Source organism: Protopterus annectens, chromosome 7.part0 (assembly GCF_019279795.1).
Source record: "Protopterus annectens isolate FY-2018-M chromosome 7.part0, PAN1.0, whole genome shotgun sequence".
In the NCBI taxonomy this organism is placed as follows: domain Eukaryota; kingdom Metazoa; phylum Chordata; order Ceratodontiformes; family Protopteridae; genus Protopterus; species Protopterus annectens.
In genome coordinates this window covers 1,125,523,064-1,125,543,172 of record NC_056739.1, presented here as the reverse complement: position 1 = coordinate 1,125,543,172, position 20,109 = coordinate 1,125,523,064, and the positions used below count along the sequence as shown (strand labels likewise).

Here is a 20,109-nt window from a genome sequence, read left to right as displayed (position 1 = left end):
GTATTAGTTCATAATGAAGCAGTGGTGCAGCAGTTTACATAGTCGCCTCACAGCAAGAGGTACTCTGGTTTGATTCTCAGCTAGGGTGCCTTCTGTGTGGAGTATGCATGTCCTCCCAGCATCCATGTGGGTTTCCACTGGGTGCACTGGTTTCCTCCCACATTACAAAGACATGCATCTGTAATGTTTCTCCCTGGGCCTCTGCTAAAAATTGGTCCATTCCAAGTTGGACTTAACAAATGTTAAATAAAGTTGTTAATTAATCTGTAAATTATGGTATGCACTGACAAGCCTTGTTAGGAACTGATAACAGCATTAAGGATGCAGTATGTACAGACTGGCTTAATTACTTCACTGCTACTGTTTTTTATGTACCTTACAGTAGGAAACATCGTCAAACATTTCTCGGATGTGGGCTGAACCTGTCACAGGCACAGAAATGGGATGTGATGATTTGAAAGAATCCTTATCCAGTGCTTTGTAGAAAGTCCCAATCAGAAAGAAATCCTCCTGTAGTGAAAAAAAATATGCAGTAGGTTAACTGGTGATGCAAATTGAAAAGTGTTACTTCATAGTCGTAAAATTTAACAGTTTTATTCCTCTGTTTAGAGAACAAAGTCCTGGCCACATATTTCTTTCTTTCTTTCTTTCTTTCTTTCTTTCTTTCTTTCTTTCTTTCTTTCTTTCTTTCTTTCTTTCTATCTATCTAGCAATAGTGTGACACAGTAAAAATAGATTTCTACAAACATTTAAGAGATAATTATTTTTAAACAATGTCACATTTTAACTGAGTAGAACAGAATTAAAGCTGCACAGAGGTAGAACAGAAATTGTTGTTTAGCTGATTAATGTCAGTTTAGTGAAATCTGAAAAAACTGAGGCTGCTGGAGGGGATAAATAAGATTATTTCCAGGTATTAGCAAGGTAATACATTACAAAAAAACAACAAAAAAGAGATAAGAATACAAACATTCATAACAAATTAATTTATGACACAGTCTCATTTACTGTATTGCTTGCTGTACAACTTATGTCTAAGTTATAAATATATAAATATATTTACTTTTGCTGCTTGTCATGTCTTCTTACCAAAGATGAGGAAATACTGAAATATTCTTTTCATGACAGGCCCTAATTGTAGAATACTGAATATCCTACATGTTTCTTGTTACAGCATATATGAAACTTCACGCAATGATGAGACTGAAGACTGAATATGTTATGCCTTGCTACAACATGTATGATTTTTTTTGTGATGATTAGACTAAATTTTTTCATTAGTTTTAACTGTTGGTAGCAATTGATTACAAGAGGCCAGATAAAAGATTGATGCTCTGCATAACTATGACATATGTTTTTCTAAACTAACTGCAGAGTGATTTCTGACAGTGTGTAAACTTGTAACTACATGCCAACATGTTGCCTATAAATGCTTAAATTTAGTTTTCAATTAAATGTGATAATCTGAAATGTCTGTAAATACTAGGTCACTCTGCAGAGAGAACTGACCCAATACCATGGGACAGGTTATTTGCCTATGTTACTATTGACTTATTTTTATCACGCATGGGTGCTATAAGTCCAGTACTGAGGGAGGACCAAAGATAGAATACTGACTTGAATCCTTTGGTAAGTGAAAGCAGAGGAACAGATTGCTGCAACAGAGGCCTTTAGTGCAGGGACAGCCTTAAGTGAACAAGTGCCCTAGTTGAAGGAGCTCCATGGCACCCAATAGCTGCCCATTGTCCAGCTCACATGTCCATCTCCATCTTGGCCTACACACACCATCCATATTACTTTTTTCTTGCTTTTCCTCACACTTTGTCTTTGTCTTCATTTGTTTCCTTCGTTTATTCATTCAACACATTTTAAGTTGTCAAAACTGTACTCTGATAACTATGGAGGAAACAACTCCATAAAAACAGAAGTCCTTTATGAAGTGCATTACACAGTTTTTTTTAAACAACTTTTTCTTACAATGATGACTTGCACAAAAATCATGATTAAGGGACAGAACTGATCTTCAGCTCTGGTTTTCCCTGAATCCTTCAAACACACCCTACCTAACCAAGCCTACACTGTAATAACTAAATTAAGCTGGAGGTCTAGGGGCTGCTAGGCACCCAAATACTATGGATTTACAGATGCCATGAGGGACATTTTTGAGCTTTTTCCAATCTTTTGATCCATTGATGGCCTGAACAAAAAGCATGCATAAGGAAAGAAATTCAGTATGATATTTTGTTTTTATTTCAAAGAAGAAATTGACTGAAGAAACTCCAGCTGTACTCGGTTGCATACCGTCTACTCAGAGGTGATCTGTGCCTGACATACAAGGCCATGTCCAACCTAGAATTGATGGACATGCTCCACCTAAAGAAAACCTTATCCCCTTGAGCCACACGCTCTAGGGATCAAAACCTCACCACAACAATAAATAGGCTGTGCTGGAGGGATAGATTCCTGTCCCAGAGACTTCCCATGCTTTGGAACAAGATTCCAATCTACATTAGGCAGAGTTCCTCGCTAACACTCTTTAAAAGAAACCTTGACAAGTGGATGGGAAACAGAAAGTCTACCCCGGGGATCACTTCAGTGGCTCTGCTGGACAGAGGCACAGGGAACTAATTTAAGAGGGCAGCGAAAGCCAACACATTCTGGCTAGGCTTACAAATGCCTTCGGGCAGATAGCCTAGTACCTACCTATGAACCTATGAACCTATAAATTAGTTGAGTCCAAGGCTTAAAGCTCAATGTTGACCAAATATCAGAGCAGAATAAATGGAGAAGACAAAAATGGTTGTGGTGATACTTAAATCATATCTACAGAAAGTTCCTGCCTCCCTACCCCACCTTAAAGAGGGTAGTCAAAGTCATTTTCACCCTCTGGTGTTACACCGGCGGAAAAATTAAGAGACAAATGGCAACAGTCATATATTTAAGTTGCTGTTGTCATATGCATATACAGCATATCTCCTCATCCCCACCTGCAAAAGATAACCACCATCTGTGTATCCCCCTGATCTCAAACTTGGACAAAACTGATACCTGTATGCTGCCACACATATATAACAGAATGCTTCTTCACCCTCCACTAAAAGCTAGCTACCTCTATATGCAGCTGATCTTTCATTGTGAGTAAAGAGAAAAAATAATAATTACAGTAATGTTTCCAGTTTGTTACTTTTAGATAGTATACTACTCTCTGCAAACTTAGTGACCCTTTGTGCACCCCTCTGAAATTTATGAGGAAAGTTAAGGAAATAATGTCCACACTGTCCCCAGCCTAACACAAGATAATGATCTATTTTCTTTGGGAGGAAAGTTAAAGAAATAATGACATCATCTCCAGCTTCCTACACAAGCTAAAGCAACCTTCTGTGTATAACTCTGAGCAGGTCTGATTTTAGACTTAAGGGGATTCAGGGCTGGGGTCACCACTAAGGCCATGTCAAAATCCACCAGTCTTAGTGTATGAAGGGTAAACAGTTGCCTAGAAGCTCTGAGTATTTTGTGATGCATTTTATCCCTTAATATTTATTTGTTTTTTTTAGAAAGATGACTGTTTAAACTGAGCAAGTGACAAAATGGTCAGTTACTTTCATCCAGACAGTCCCCACCAAGCAGTTATGGCCACTTCAGATATCAGATTGTGATAAAAGAGGATGACTATGTGATATATTTCACCATTGTTCCAAACAGTTTTCATACATTAAAATATTCCAAGTTGCTTCAAACAAATCACACTATTCCTACAAAGCCTGAATAATAATCACACAACAGCAGGCAGTTAGTCATTTTCCTCCACAGACAGCCCCAGCAGGTATACCTACACTGTCTATGCATACCATGTGTTGAATTAAGTAGCCCACCTTACTTGTCACAAACACACGCTTATCCTGCAAAGTCGCATAGTGACTGCAATAGCAGAGCAAATGACAAGAAGGTCCAGCCAACCTCCACCCAACCGTTATAGCCACAATGTCTGATGGCTATGTAATACATTTTACATTTTCTCCACCCAAGCAACTTGTCACACATATTAAAGCATTACAAGTTGTTCCACACAAAGCCAGGAGCATTGCAGAAAATATCTGGTTAATCACTGGCAGCATCATTGTAAAGAAAATATTACACAATGACTGGCCATTAGCATTCAAAAACTAGCACTCTGATTTATTAGTCCAGCCAGCATGCCCATTGTAAACCCAAGCATATACCAATGGAAAAAGGTCCAGTTGCCTGACTAAATAAGTTATTTTTTTCTTAAATAATGTCATTGTATTATAGCAATAACAGACTCCATAGTGTGGTATATTAAGATTTACCCACAGTTGGCTTTATTTAATCACTTGGACTTTGCCCTCATGATTAAAGCACACCAACTGTTGGTAAATCTTAGTATACCACACCGACATTGTCAGTTATTGCTATACTAATAATACTTATCTCATCATGCCCATTTTCACATCACGATTCCACTCAGCTGTCCAAACATCTGTGCAATGTCCCTGATTTTGTCTCATATTTTGAACCTGTCTCTCGTAAACGTTTGATGTTCTGGTAAATTGCTGAAGATTACAGTCAAATCATTAAAGCCAGATATTAGAGATGCATTCTTCTTAATTTTCAAAAAATACACCATGTTGGTACAAAACCTCTTCAGTGAGTGTCACAGCTTCATGCCTACACTTGTACATTGTGCAAGGTATTTTCACTGTGACCTTGCAATGTTCAAGTGTAACATGATGTGACTTGACTTGATTGGTCATGTCAAGTGGAGTACCTCCCCAGTGGGGTGCCCTTCATGCTGCAGGTGCATTTTGTTTTAACATTGCATTTATTTTATTTTAGTTTAGCTTCATTTATTTATTTATTAGAGTTAAGAAATAAATATGGAAAAGTGTCCCTAGAAGCATGGTGCAGTATGTGGCTGCCTAGCTGGTCTATGTGTAAGGCAGGCTGTGCTTTAGTAGAATCTACAGAACACTACTGACATGGCTTACAAATACTTTCTGAGATGATCTTTCCAGACACATTTGTGATTTGTGATGTTGTATGCATATTATTATGTGTTATGATTTAGGAAGACCCAAATCTAGTAGACATAGGATAATAACACCCCTACAAAGCCACATAGTGACCGTTTCAGCAGAGCAAATGACAAGAAGGTCATTTGCTTTCATTCAGCCAACCCCCACATACTAATTATAACCGCAATGTCTGATGGATATGTAATATATTTTACATTTTCTCCACGCAAGTAACTTGCCACACATATTAAAGTATTACAAGTTGTTCCACTGAAAACCAATCCCTCAATTCTTCCCTCAGAAATAATGAATGGGCAGCTGTGGCCATCTGGTGGACCTTTAGTACCTTGAGGTCATGGGAGGAGCAACAACTTTCTGTGAGCATGGAGAAAGCAGTGTTTTCATTAAGGAGTTTAGAGTTAGGGCATATGAGACATACATCCCACCCTCTGTGTAGACAGATGGGACTTTTGGACCACATTCAATCACACACTGTATTAAATCTCTCCACACACACACACACACACACACACACACACACACACACACACACACACACACACACACACACACACACACAGTCCTGTGATGGGACATTGTATGGTGTAAAACCTTCATACCAAATCTATACATTTACAGTACTAATGGGAGACAAGTTCTCAAGAATCTGTCACCAGAATTATGGAACACAACCAACACAATTCCAGTACACCACAAGGGCTATTTCTGTATATCACAAAAACCCACTCGGTTTCCCTTGTACCTTTTAAGGCTATTAAGATGTGAAAATTCTTGAAAAGGTACATGTCACACAATTTTACATGAATAGCTAGACTAAACTTTCAATGACTATATGGCGAGAATGAAGTTGGTGTAAGGAAAGTAGTGATAAAAGATGCAAGAAAAAATAATAAAAATTAAAAAGTAACTATATTGAATGAGCACGCAGGTGTCATTTATTTTAATTAAGTATGGATTAAATAAATTGATATAAACAAGCCATCAGGCACTTGACTATTCAGATGGGTACAGTAATAAATCAAGAAGAAAGAGATGGCCATGACTTAAAAAGTCTAGAGCATTTATATGGAGAAAGATCAGCTGATAAAATGCAAGGAAATGGATATTCACAGACAATGATTTCAGGCATTAAAGAAAATGGCTTTCTAAAAGAACAGTCAAAAAAAAATGTACATGTATTGCAGGGATATATGATGCTGAGAGCGGTCAAGTGAAAAAAGACACAGGTTAAATTCTTAACGGCACTATTAACATTTATATAGAACTATACCAGCGAGGGAAGATTAGTGAGAGTTAAGAGCACATTTCTTAAGAGATGCTAGCTTGCAGAAAATTGCAGGAATGATTGCCAACAGTACAGATCAAAAATGAAAATAGTCAACGTCATAGAGGAAGCAAAATAAAAAAAGGACCGTGAGCAGTGATCTCACTATTTATTTATTTATTTATTTATTTATTTATTTATTCATTCGTTCATTCATTCATTCATTCATTCATTTATTTACTTATTTTATATGAAATTAATTAACCAGGTAGTTCCTGTGAGCCCTAAGTTGACTTTTAGGGACAATAACAAGAAAAAGACAATGAACACTTCCATTGAGGAAAATAAACGCCTTAATTATAGCAATACATAAGGTGGGAAAAAAGTGACCCTTATTCCTAAAAAGCATTTGTAGCATGTGTAGGCATAGTACTCCATCATGACGTATACGTGCAAATGACCCCTCCTTCTCCAAATGCACATGATTCACAATTGTAGCAACATCTGGCTTGTTCCAGCAGGATAACCTATGGGACTGTAATACATACAGTTCCACAGTAGTGCACTTATAAGTGCAGTGATCCCGTGTCCTGTTAGTATGTTGCACGGCATGCACAGCGGAGCAACATATTAGTGCAGTCAAAAAAAACTTTCTGCTGCACAGAAGGAAACTACCTTCCAGTAATGGAGTTCCCTTTAATTCGGTGGTTCGGACAAACTTGTTAACACAAGCAGACATGTCTTTCCTTGACATGGTGATGCTTGTGAACTCTCACAGATGGGAGTTCCCACATCACTGGCTCTCCTCTGACACTTCTTCTACTGTTATGCCTAACAACTATACAATCTTTATGAATGAATGAAAATCAGACAAGGTGACAGAGCACAAAGCAGAGTGCTGCAGTGTCATGCAGTACAAAACAGTACAGCAGTTGTTGGTCTGCAGAGGGTAGTAAAAATTAAATAGACATCAGAATGCATTGTGCACCATTGGTCATTGCACATCATCATTAAGGACCATGATCCATGTCTGTAAATCCTGATCCTGAGGATCAGTGCACTATACATAAAGCACATAGTGCTTATAATCCTCTGCACTCTAGCTATATGAATACCAGGGATCAGGTGTAAAAAGCTTATTTATCAAAGGCTAGTTTCCATCATACTCCCATCATCTGGTCACCCTGCAAGTGTCTGCTGCTTTATTAGGCATCAAGTCATGTAATAAAAAGCATATTTAAGTAAAACGGCCCAGTGGTGCAGCGGTAGCATTGTCACCTCACAGTAAGAGGTTCTCTGGTTCAATTCTCAGCTGGGATGCCTTCTTTGTGGAGTTTGCATGTCCTCCGTGGGTTTCCTCCCACATTATAAAGACATACATCTGGAGCATTTCTCCATGGGCCTCCCATGAAAATTGGCTTTGTTCCAAGTCAGACTTTGCTGGTTAATAAATAAAACACTTGTGCTTTGTCATATAAGAAGAATACTTCAGTACTAAAACTATGCAGCATTTATTATTAAAATACATGCAAACAAATTGCAGTATACTGGTTCATTTGCAAAATTTGTAACACACATTCCTATCAACTGATATATGCAGCTGAATCCATGTAATTCAGTGTTCATTTATTTTGATGTACTTACCACTGACCAGCTAGGCTTTAAATGACTGATAGAAAAATACTCCATGTAAGATGCAAATCCTTCATTTAACCAGAGGTCATTCCACCATTTCATTGTAACTAAATTACCAAACCACTGCAAGGAAGTGAAGGGAAAAAGAAGTAATCAGTGTGACATGACATATATTCTTATTTTCTAAATTTTTTTTCATCTTTTGGTACTTCTACATATATTCAATTATTCAGCCAGTCCTCATATGTGACCTTTAATTACTACAGACAGTCTTCTCATTAAAAAGCATCCCAAGGTTTAGATATTGATAATATTTTACAGACCTAACATATAGATCTTTTCAAAACATCACAGCATGCAAGTGGGCAGAAGCAAAGCACTAATGAAATTTTATAATCTACCATAAAGTATCAGACATGTTTATTCTGTAAAAAATGAGTTAATGTGCTGTACATTTCCCAGTGATCGAAATCAATGCACAAATATCCAGTTTACCTAATATACTCCGATTTGGTCTCTAATCATTTACTACTCCTTATATCAGCTTTACCAGGAAAGATATTCTGTACTACAGTATCTCAGTGCTATGTAATTATTGACTTAAAACTGTTAGACTATTACAAACAGTGCAGTTATACATTAATAAGAATGAGCCAAAATAACCAAATCCCCCAGTCCGACAAAGGAATACTTTTATAACTGCAATACCACTGACCCTATATGCCACCATCCATTTGTTCAAAACTCTTTCTACCTTACAGTCCTGTTACAGTAACCATTTGAAATGTTGGGACCCCCTACAATGAGTCCTGAAAAGAGGAGATTGAATGGCTGTAAGAACGGACTTTCATATGCTGTCAGAGATACCATTTCTCGGAATATTCCCTTTTCTCTGAGGTATGGTGATCTCAGGTTTAGTATATATAAGTTCAGGCTGTGTGTGTGGGGGGGGGGCTTTTCCACCATATGGGGGCATGCAGGAGGATTGACCCCCTTCAAATAGAAGTTTAAATGAGAAGAGCGATTTTCAAACTTTTTGCTCTTCAGGACTCATTCACTCATTCAGGGCTTTTTTTTAATATGTCCATTGCTTTCACTGAGATTCCACCTTTCTGTTTGTCCTGGCAGCATCAACAGTAGACCAATACATGCAGGGAATACTAAAATGGGTATGAATTGGATTTAACAATCACATTTACTCCAAGGAAAAGATTTGCTTTCTAAAAATCCATGCATAACTTGACAAACATATTGCCTGTGTTCTGTTATGGAAATCCTGACAACTAACTTCATGAGATTTTCCCCTTCCAATTTGCTTAGAAAATGAAGCATGAAAAATGTATTGACATATTTTTCACTGCTGTTTTGGCTTTGTTTGAATGTTCTATGTATGCTAAACCTATGACCTAGTTAAGGGCAGCATCAGAATCATTTGTTAAATGACAGATGTTGCTCTACTGACCTCTGAAATTGCAGTGCTTTTTTCTCTTCCATATTTGACTTTCAGACTGTACAGCTATCTGTATTCCTTATCTTGTTAGAGTTTATTATCATTCTAATTACCTCCTTGGAGCCATTGAGATCTCTCATAATGATTGAGGACTGTAATTTTGGGGGACAGAGAGTGTATACCTCATCCTTCCTGTAATACTGAGCTGGAATATGAAATCACACAATAGTACATACACATGCATCACATATATGTGTTCCCATCTCCGGAGTGTTAGCATAAGGCCAGACAAAGGGATAAACCTCCAGCTCCTGTGTCTAATATGCTAATTCACATATCTCATTTCTATTTAACTCTGTTAAAGTATTCCCTAAGATATGTAGTCCCTCTCTTCGTAGGCATCCTGTAGCTTCCAGCATTCATTCTGAAATGCAGTTCCCTGGCACTGTGGTTAACAGGAACTCTGGTACACGAGTGACCTATCTAGTATGAACAATAACACAATGACATACTTCTTGTTGAATGCTTTGACAATAACCCCATCATTGTGAATGTCTTTGTTGTTATTTTTTGCAAGCTTCTAGGAGTATTATATTTTGTGTGGTACACTAATACCATCTTAGCTGACCAACCCCCTGTGTCACCCAGTAACACATAACAATTGGATCCATTATGCCAATGAGCACAGCATTTGTTTTACAAATCAAAATGTCCATATTTTTATTACCAATAAATTGTAGAATTAATTTGCTTAATCATGTAGATCTCTAATATTGTTTCCTAACAATAGAATTTGATGTGTTGCTTGGAAGAACAACACGTTTATTCTAAGATTCTAAGCCTCCCTAATTATTTGTGCAAAACTAAATACTTGTCTCAGAAACTATAATTGTTGGACATTTCTCATATCCATTTGAGTGCTCTGTAATTCTCACTAGTATTAGGACCTGGCATGCTTTTCTTTTATTTGTTTATACTACTATAGCTTTATATTTTCTTTGTGGTTATCACACATGTTCATTTGTTGAATAGTTGTTCTTTTAAACAGTACCAAATCAGTGGCTAATCTGATATCCTCTTACATTAGCCCTGTAACCTACATAAAAATCGGGTTAATTTCAAAAGAACATATTTTTCCCATAGACTTATACTGCCCCATTGTAAAACAAAACAGCAGAATTCTGCATGCCAGGAGTTTATACTCAGCTAATGTGCAGCTGAGGGTTAACATCTGTTTTATTACCATCAACAAATGCAATCTGTGCCATTCTGTAGCCTTTCCACATGCATGGATTAGGTGCAGCACAAACTCCAGTAACAAAAGTGTTTTTTTGGCCTTAGTTGTGAATCTTGGAAACTTATCTGCTATCCACAGCAGAAGGTTTTCTTTCACCCCTCTCTTTTTCTCACATGCACATGACTGATTCATTTATGTTTCTATTTATTGAATATCATCTTGCAAAACTTGCTATTTATGATTGCTTGTAACCAACTTCGTCAGCATTTACTTTAGGCTGACAGGATACCAAACCACAAAATGTGCATCAGGGTATTCTAACAGAAGCTAAGACAGCCCAAATCTTAATATACATGCGAACACACATGATAGATGTGTGAAACCTGCATGACTCTTGACTAACAGTAACATATATTAAGTTAATTAATTAAGTTAATTTGTGGCATCCCAGACAAAATAAATACAGCACTCATTTGTTCTTAGTACATATGTTTTACAAGGGCAACTATATGCAAGTGAATCAGCTCTTTCAGACTAATTTAAAGGAAATGAGTGGATTTACATTTCATCAGGAATCTCTTGGGAAGAAGCATCATGGCAACTGGTGAAGGGATAATGACAGAGGAGCTCATGGCCATTAGTACTGCCTTAAAGAGTTTCCGACATCTCCTGCAAGTTGTAGCAGGTGATATATAACACATTAAGGTAACAACCTTTAACCATGAAACACAACTCCTTACCTTGCAGTAAATACTGACACAGCAGCAGATGGACCTGAACCAACAAAGGGTCAGAGTATGATAAGAGCAAATGAGGGAACTGCAAAAAAATAAAATAAAATGTGAATATATGCCAAGTAAATGTGTATTAACTAATAGGTTGAACAATTAATATTTTCTCTCTCTCTCTCATACCTTGGATCCAAAGCATGAGTTTAAGAACTCTGTTAGATAATGGAAAAACATTTTTTGGGGGGGGTGGGGAGTTATGGTAGTTTGAACAGTGGGATTAGTTCTCAAGTGTATGTTAACAAACAGTTGTCTGTTTAAGAATACATGGAGGTGAAGTCTCCATGACATAATGAACATTTATATCCCAACAGGGTCCAATGGAGTCTGGAGGATACCCCACTAAGGAGTTCATTCAAATAAACTATACAGGTAGGTGCATGGGGTGTGGCGATCCCTCAATAATTCTGTACCATGACCCTTTTCTTATTGGAGTATTGCTTTTCCTTGTTATTAGATTGCCTTGAGGCTAGGTACTTTTTCTCATATTATTCTTTCTACTCTTTTATATACTATCAGTAGAATAAAATGATGCTATAGAATTAGATATTAATGTAGTCATGGAAGATTATGAAGTTACCGTAGGGACTGCTGAATGAGATGCAAAAAGTATAATGATCATTTATGCTGATGTTATGGAATATTTTTGTTAAATTGCATAACCTAGCATGATAGTGCTATTATATATATATATATATATATATATATATATATATATATATATATATATATATAAAAACTTAAGTAACTATTAAATATATAATCCAAACTGCGAAGACACCAGCTGCTAAGATGAGTGGACTGTATGCTAACACAAGAAAACTAAGTAATCCAAAACACAGGTTTACTGAATTATAGTTAATAGTTAATCCAAAACAGCATACAGTCTGAAACACAGCCAGGGTATAAAACACAGGTTTACTGAATAAAAATTAGGTATATGCTTTCACAAGAAGTGAGGTTAGCACTCATGAAAGCGCTTACCTAATTTTTATTCAATAAACCTGTGTTTTATGCCCTGGCTATGTTTCAGACTGTATGCTGTTTTGGATTAACTATTAACTATAGTTTAATCAAATACAAGGGTTTCCCAGAATTTAAAAAGTAGGTGCGATAAATAGTATTATAATATCCTTCCTAGGCATTCCAGTCCAGTCCAGTATACAGTGAGGTGTAATCAGTTGAAAACTAATTACTGGAGATTTTGGATAGAGGGTAACTGTAGTGGAAGGTCCAGACAGACACACACAGAGCTTACGAGGAAATGTGGATGACCAAGCAGATGTTACATTACACAAGTATAGGGACATAATGTATCTCCTGGAACATAAAAGGTATATCCACCACAGTTAAGACCAAGACCATCATAAATATCTTTAATACATTTAATACACAGTTAAGCTTATCACAAGAAACTAGAATTAAACAGAAAGAGGAAGCCAAGATGTTTTCCAGGTGGAAAGGTATTCAGCTGTTTTCTAGAGTGTCATTTTCTAATGATAGCTAATTTGATCTATCAATCATTACATTGGACAGTTCAGAAGGTAGCCGGGGATGATTTAGACAGATAGATATTGGCCACATTAGACTCCCAGATAGGTAGGGTTACTACAGTGAATTTCTATGGGCCCAACAAAGATGATTCTGGGCTTCTTAAGGAAATGACCAATGCTGTGAATTCCATGCAACACAAACAACAAAGAATGCTGATATTGGAAGATTTCAGTGCAGTAATAAACTCTGGCATGGACAGGATGCCATCAGGAGAAATCAGGCAGTCAGTGGTCAATAAGGGGCTGAAGGAAGCTATGGAACATTTGAAGTTGGTAGAAACACAGACAGTGTTGCATCCAAATGAGATAGAATATACCTACCAGACCAGGGAGGTAGCCAGTTGTTATTACTGAATAATTAACAGATTTTTCTTACATGAGATTCAGATCACAGACATGTGTACAGGAACTTTATTAGACAATTGCATGGTAACTCTAATAGTAGACTTTGGCCAAGGAAAATGTAATGTTTGAATGAAAGTTTGATCTATTGTTATTGGAAGATTCTAGAAACTTGGAGTATGTTGAAAATAATATTAGCAAATTTTGGGAGAGTAACTTGAGAGAAGAGGAAACTGGGATAGAGAAGTGGATGAGGTTTAAAGCAGAAGGAAAGGGAAGAATGTGAGGTCAAGCTAGCAGACAGAGCTGATAGACTTATGGGTTTGGAACAGAAATACTACAATGGTAAATGCAAAGATATAGATCTATGGTAGGAAATAAAGCATAGCAAATTAGAGTGAAAAAAGCTGTAAAGTCAGCATAAGATGGACAAGCAGGAGAGAGATTTCTTTACAATACTAGACCAAAGGAATCACATCTAACAAATATTAGCCAGAAAATGTGATGAGAGAGTGAATAAACTATATATTATGTTTTTGAAAAATGGGAAAGGAGAAGTCACTGAGGACCTTGAACAAACAGTGGCCACGTTAGCAGATAAATATGTCAGAACAGTGAGCTGGGCTGGGGAGGGCTCCTGTATGACAGAAGATTGCCTGCTCCTACTCAGTTGCCAGAGTGTTAAATAAGGAGACTGCATGGGACAATAATGGGTATGGTCTTACAGTGCTTCCTTTCAAGATATTTAAAGTACAGGCAGACCTGCTACTATTGAGGTTAAATAAGCTACTTATGGAGGTGAAGGAATTTCTAGAGATCATGATGACAGCTAAGGTCATAATGATCCCCAGACCTAACAAGGATGTCTACCTTTCTGCTTCTTATAGGCCTATCTCTTTATTACAAACAGACCTAAAACCATTTTCCAAAGTTCTAGACAGGAGACTGAAAAACATTTTTTGGTATTGGTTCAACACAATCACCTGAGATTTATCAAAGGGAGAAAAGATGCTGCGAGGAAATCGGTGACTAATCAGACCTTTGGTCAGCAAAGCAAATTTCTTGCTGGTGCATTGTTGACAGATTTTCATAAGGCATTTAATGAGTTCTGGAGAAAGATGAGTTTCCTCAAGAATATATATATATATATATATATATATATATATATATATATATATATATATAAGTCATTTGCTAATATAGAAACAATATATTCTACTCCATGATATTATTAAGGCAATGACTTCACCAAGATCACCATTCAGAGAGGCATTTATTGTGAAGGTGATGAGTATAATTGTATCTCCTAGATTTCCTTCACATATCCATAGTGGAGTATCTGGAACAAATACCCCACCAAGATATATCTTACTGCCCAGTGGAAAATGTATACAAAAATGTCTGTCAAGCATGTAACCGAATACAAACATGTAGCAGCTTTAGCCTAACACTCCACGAATGGTATAACACTCTGTATTATTTTTATAACAAATTGTTGGAAATGCTTTTGGGCAAAAGTTGACTATTATCAAATACTATGTGAATGTGCAGGTAGTAGGGAACTCTAGGAAAGAAGGACTGCTAGAATATGTATTTTGTTACTTTTCACTATTTGGAATAAATTTCTCTCACACTTTGTTATTTTCGATATTGGAATATAATTCATGCATACTGCTGGACTTAAAGAGTTCAAAAAAGGAGTCTCGTATAAGTGGAATGCCTAGTGAATTATGAAGCATTCTGTTATCTGGTTTGGAAAACAGCTCTAGAATTCACTGTGCAATCTATTTTAGTTCTTTTTACACCAAGGATATGGCACTATCAATAACATAATGTCAATAGCAAAGTATATTATAGTTACTACTGAGTTTTACTTTTCAATAAAGATTGTTCCACAATAAATAAGTCAGACATTGCCCTTCATTTCTAGCACCCTGTATTTTTAACAGCTAACTTCCACTATGTTTATATCAATGAGACAAACAAAAATCATAAGTGGAAGCACTCACTGTCTTCAGTTTTATTATCTACTGACTTTTTTATTTCACCAAAAGTATAATACCATTATAATAAGATACTACTTGAAGTATTCCCTCAGGGTGTTACCTGTACTTCAAGCATTTGACTTAATTTATATTCATCCTCTGAACTTCTATCCTTCTCTGTCTCTCTCTCTTTCTTTTTTTTTTTTTTTTTTTTTTTTTTTTTTTTTTAGTGTTCAGCCTTGGCCTTTCTCAGTAGTCTTCAAGATAAGAGCTCCAACTGCTTATGTGCTTATTTTATTTATTTATTTATTTATTTTAATTATTCCTGTGACCTTTGTCAACCACAGCCCAGGGCAACTACATATTATGGTAGCACAGTATGAATTAGTGAAGTAAATATAAATATATATAGGTAAAGAAATGGGCAGTTAGCAACAAGTGAATCAGTTCTCCATCCTGCCAGGCATGGTCCTCTCCCCTAATCAGTGCTTTCATGTTTGACAAGTCTGAGTTATAAGTTAGCAAGTTTAGTTAGAAACAGCATTTTGTGCGGTGAACTGAGCTAGGCTTCAGTGCAGTCTGGTAGTGAGACAGGTTCTTTCTCATTGAGCATAAGGCTCTCATCAATGGAATCAAGTTCTTAAGCACAGCATTTCTGTCTTCTTAGATATACATCTGACTTTATTCATTCATGGCACTAGCTTAGATCTTTTGAGAGCCCAGAATGGGAGTTTTTTACTCAGGCTATATGTACTCATTATTTAAAAAAAAAAGTAAAACAATCACAACTAGCTATATATGCTAATTTCTGTTTAAGTAGCATCATTAGTTTTAAATTAGCAATAAAGTTCCATAGACTAAATAACCTTTTAAATTAGTTACAAACACAACAGAAAAATGTAGTATGTACAAAAAGAAAAAAAATATTGCTTTTTTCCCACTTTATGAAAGTTAAGAAAGTTCAGTTACAGATTTGCTGTTCTGAACTGTTTGGAAGTTTCTAGAAGGCCAGTGCTTGCTTGGGCTAAAGGGAAGTCTCTGTGTTCACCAGTGGGAGTGGTTAACACTGAACAGCCTGCCTGTCCCTGGAGGAGTGGTTACTACCTAGAAGCTGTAGTTTTATTGGCCATTTTGGGTCAATTCTAAACTCCTTGATCTCTCTCTCTCTTAAAACCCTACAACTCTCTTTTTGCGCGGTTTTGCGCACTGAGCAGCATCGGGCAACACCGCTTAAACAGGTTTAAACTATTCCAGGCTCCACAAAGTCTGCTGTTCACTTTTCCCCTTAGAACTATTCAAACTCTCAAAGTAATCACTCTATTCTCTTTCTAAAGCCCTGCACTTGCTCAGCTCTTATAAGGAAACACTAACTAAAGCACTACACCCTCCTTGACTTCTCATAAGTATTAGGCTCCCGATTGGCCCTTCCTGATTAAGTGAAAAATCAGTTACCTTCCCTAATCTGATCAGTAAAAAAACAGTTCCCTATACTAATCTGGTATGTCCAAGGGTCAGTTTCAAGGTTACTCTCCAGTCCAGTTGGTGAATCTGGGAATTTTGAGGCAATGTTACAATTGCCTTATGTACACAGACAACCCTTTCTTCCTTCCAACAAACTCTAATACATGTGAGAAATGCAGTTACACAGCCAAACTGGAGGCAGAGCTCTCTCAACCCAAGACTGGCACAGTCAGTCAGGTGGAAAAGGTAATCACCCACACCACAAATCCAGTCTCACACAGACCTATTGCATCTGCATACCCAACACATAAACACACAAAAACATACTCAGAGGCTCTAAATAAAAACCTGCCTAAACAGCAAAGACCTCCTAAGCAGATATCCAAGCAACAGCTACCCCTCAACAATACCCAGGAATCACATATCTCACAAAATCAGTGTGCCTCACAGTCACAGCCCTTAAGGCCAAACAACACACCAAATACACTTGTTATAGGGGACTCTATTGTCCGGCACACTGACGTCATGCTCACCAGACTGAACAAGGAGAAGGTCACTGTAAGCTGCCTGTCGGGTGCCAGGATCCGCCACATAATGCAAGCACTCAGGTCACTCCAAAGCAAGTACAAGTATGACTCCGTCATTGTCCATGCTGGTGTGAATGACCTGAGACATACCTCCCTGGACTACATGAAAAGAGACATAGAGGAGCTCTCTGACCATGTATCCCAGGCTGGTATGACCCTGACATTGAGTAGCATCTTGCCCTCACCAAGAATGATACCGCAGTATAAAGACAAAATTATCAGTTTCAACAATTGGCTAAAGTATTGGTGTCTTTCAAAGGGGATCCAGTGTCTGTCAGCCTGGGATGACATGCTCGACAAGCCACGTTGCTTCGCTAGGGACGGCTTGCACCTGTCACCCTTAGGCTTTCGTATACTGGCCAAGGCTCTTGCCACCCCCATAGTGCCTTTTTTAGGCAAGGCTCAAAGGACAAACCCACCTCCATAGACAACCCAAGGCTAAAAAAACTAAAGGTAATGCTACTCAATGCCAGAAGTCTAAACCTCAAGATGCATGCACTCGAGGCTCTCCTCAGTATGGAGAAAATCGATGTCTGTGCAGTAACAGAAACCTGGTTCAAGGCTTCTGACAGCACCCCAGCACTAATAGGTCATAACTCATACCATGCGTTTCGGCCCCAAAACTTGGACCCAAGCACAAAAGGAGGGGGAGTATCTATATTCATCAAAGATACCTACACCTCCAGGTTATTGGCACTGCACGAAGCATCAGAAACCATCCATGAGCAACTAACAGTGGCCAAAACTGCCTTTCAGTTTGTAGCCTGCTACAGAACACCCTCCCTATTACAGGAACCCCACCTGGCATTCCTGAGAACACTGGAGAATATGAAGGTCTCTCCAAACACTATGTTATTGGGTGACTTCAACTACCCAAACATTGACTGGGAAAACTACTCAAGCCCAAACACCCTCGCCCAATGGTTCCTTGAATTTATAAACTCTAATGCAATGGAACAACTGGTCACCACTCCCACAAGAGGGAACAACATATTGGACCTGGTCATCACCAACATGGGGACTTTATGTTCCACACCAGAGGTAAACCCCTCATTGGTAAGATCAGACCATAAACAAATTTCCCTGGACATCCATATCCCCCCCCCACCCCCAGCCAAGGAAATCACTGTAAAGAATTTCTCAAAAGCCAACTTTGCACTTCTCAAGACTGAGGTGAAATCCTTCAAAGCCCCTGGGCCAGAGGATAATACAGCTCAATCCGCAGAATCTTTTACAAATGCATTCTATGAGCACCTGCAGGAATGCATGGATCGTGCTATCCCAAATAAAACCAAGACTCACTCCTCCAAAAACAGGAGACTGGTCTGGTGGACCCCGGCCATAAATAAACTATACAACAGAAGGAGGAAGCTACTACATGACAGAGCAAAATCCCAAAAAGGGAAGGCATCTCTGATCAGTATTAGCAAGAAACTTCGATCCCTCATAAAATCATCAAAGGCCAGTTTCGAAAGAAAAATTGCCCTAGACACTAAAGATAATCACAAGGCCTTCTTTAGTTATGTCAGGAACATGGGCGGAAACTCCCAGATATGCTCTGAATTGTTGCATAACGGTACAAAATATACCAAACCTACAAACATAGCCAACATCCTGGCAGACAGATTCAGTGCAAACTTCTCCCCCCCAAAGGAGCAAATGCCTATCCCAACTGAATGTAACCTCCCTGACATCACAGATGCACAGGTGAAAGCTGCCCTCTCCAAAGCAAAAAACACAGCATCTATGGGACCGGATGGTGTCCCAGGCTGTGTCTTACACGAGCTCCAAGAAGAACTGAACCCTCACATTAAGTCACCATTCAAACTTAGCCTTACTACAGGATATGTACCCAAAGAATGGCGTACAGCTACAATGGTCCCACTCCACAAAGGTGGTGACACAACGGACCCCGGAAACTATCACCCCATAAGCCTGACTAGTCTGGTCTGTAAAGCTATGGAGCATATTATCATGGAACTCATAAACAAAGACATTGGGAGCCTCCAGACACTGGACTCTACCCAATTTGGCTTTGTTAAGGGCAGATCTTGCCTCTTAAACCTAGTTGACTTCTTTGAAACAGTTACCAAAGCCACAGATGAGGGCAAGGTAGTCCACACAGCCTACCTGGACCTCGCAAAAGCCTTCGACACAATACCCCACTCGGGCATCATAAATAAGCTTACCAGCTTAAATATCAACCCCTATATCACAAGATGGGTTGCAAACTGGCTCAGAGATAGAACCCACATGGTCAGAATCGCAGGTGCCATGTCCGAATCCAAACCAGTTATAAGTGGTGTCCCACAGGGCTCAGTTCTGGGACCTCTCTTGTTCGGTATATACTTCTCTGAGGTTCAGGCTAACATGGGGGGATTATGGCTGACAAAGTTTGCAGATGACTGCAAACTGGGGGCCATAATCGAATCTCCAGCTGACACAAGCATCCTCCAAAAGGGTCTCACAGAGATAGATGCTTGGTGCTAGAGCCACGGCCTCAAGCTAAATGCTAAAAAGTGCATAGTCATTCCCTTTGGGAAAAACAAGGTGCCCACAAATTACCACATAGGTGGTAATCCATTAAGTATGGAAGAAGTAATTAGAGATTTGGGGACCAATGTAGATAGTAATCTCTCCTTTGATAATCACGTTGCCAAAGTGGTTAGAAAGACCTTCTATATAGCCCACCTTATCACGAAAGGGTTCGCATCTAGATCAAGAGAGGTCATTGTGCCCCTCTACTTGTCACT

The 20,109-nt window shown here is 38.2% G+C and overlaps 1 protein-coding gene across 1 annotated transcript in view; it reads right to left on the bottom strand.

Annotated features, from left to right (window-relative positions):
* LOC122806900 (endoplasmic reticulum aminopeptidase 1-like) overlaps positions 1–20,109 on the bottom strand; it is a 447,374-nt gene that overhangs the window by 304,543 nt on the left and 122,722 nt on the right. The window contains exons 7-8 of the mRNA XM_044077704.1: positions 7,963–8,076; positions 376–510 (exon numbers count right to left, since the gene is read on the bottom strand). Of these exons, the coding sequence (XP_043933639.1) occupies positions 376–510; positions 7,963–8,076 (249 nt within the window). The remainder of the gene's footprint in view (positions 1–375; positions 511–7,962; positions 8,077–20,109) is intronic.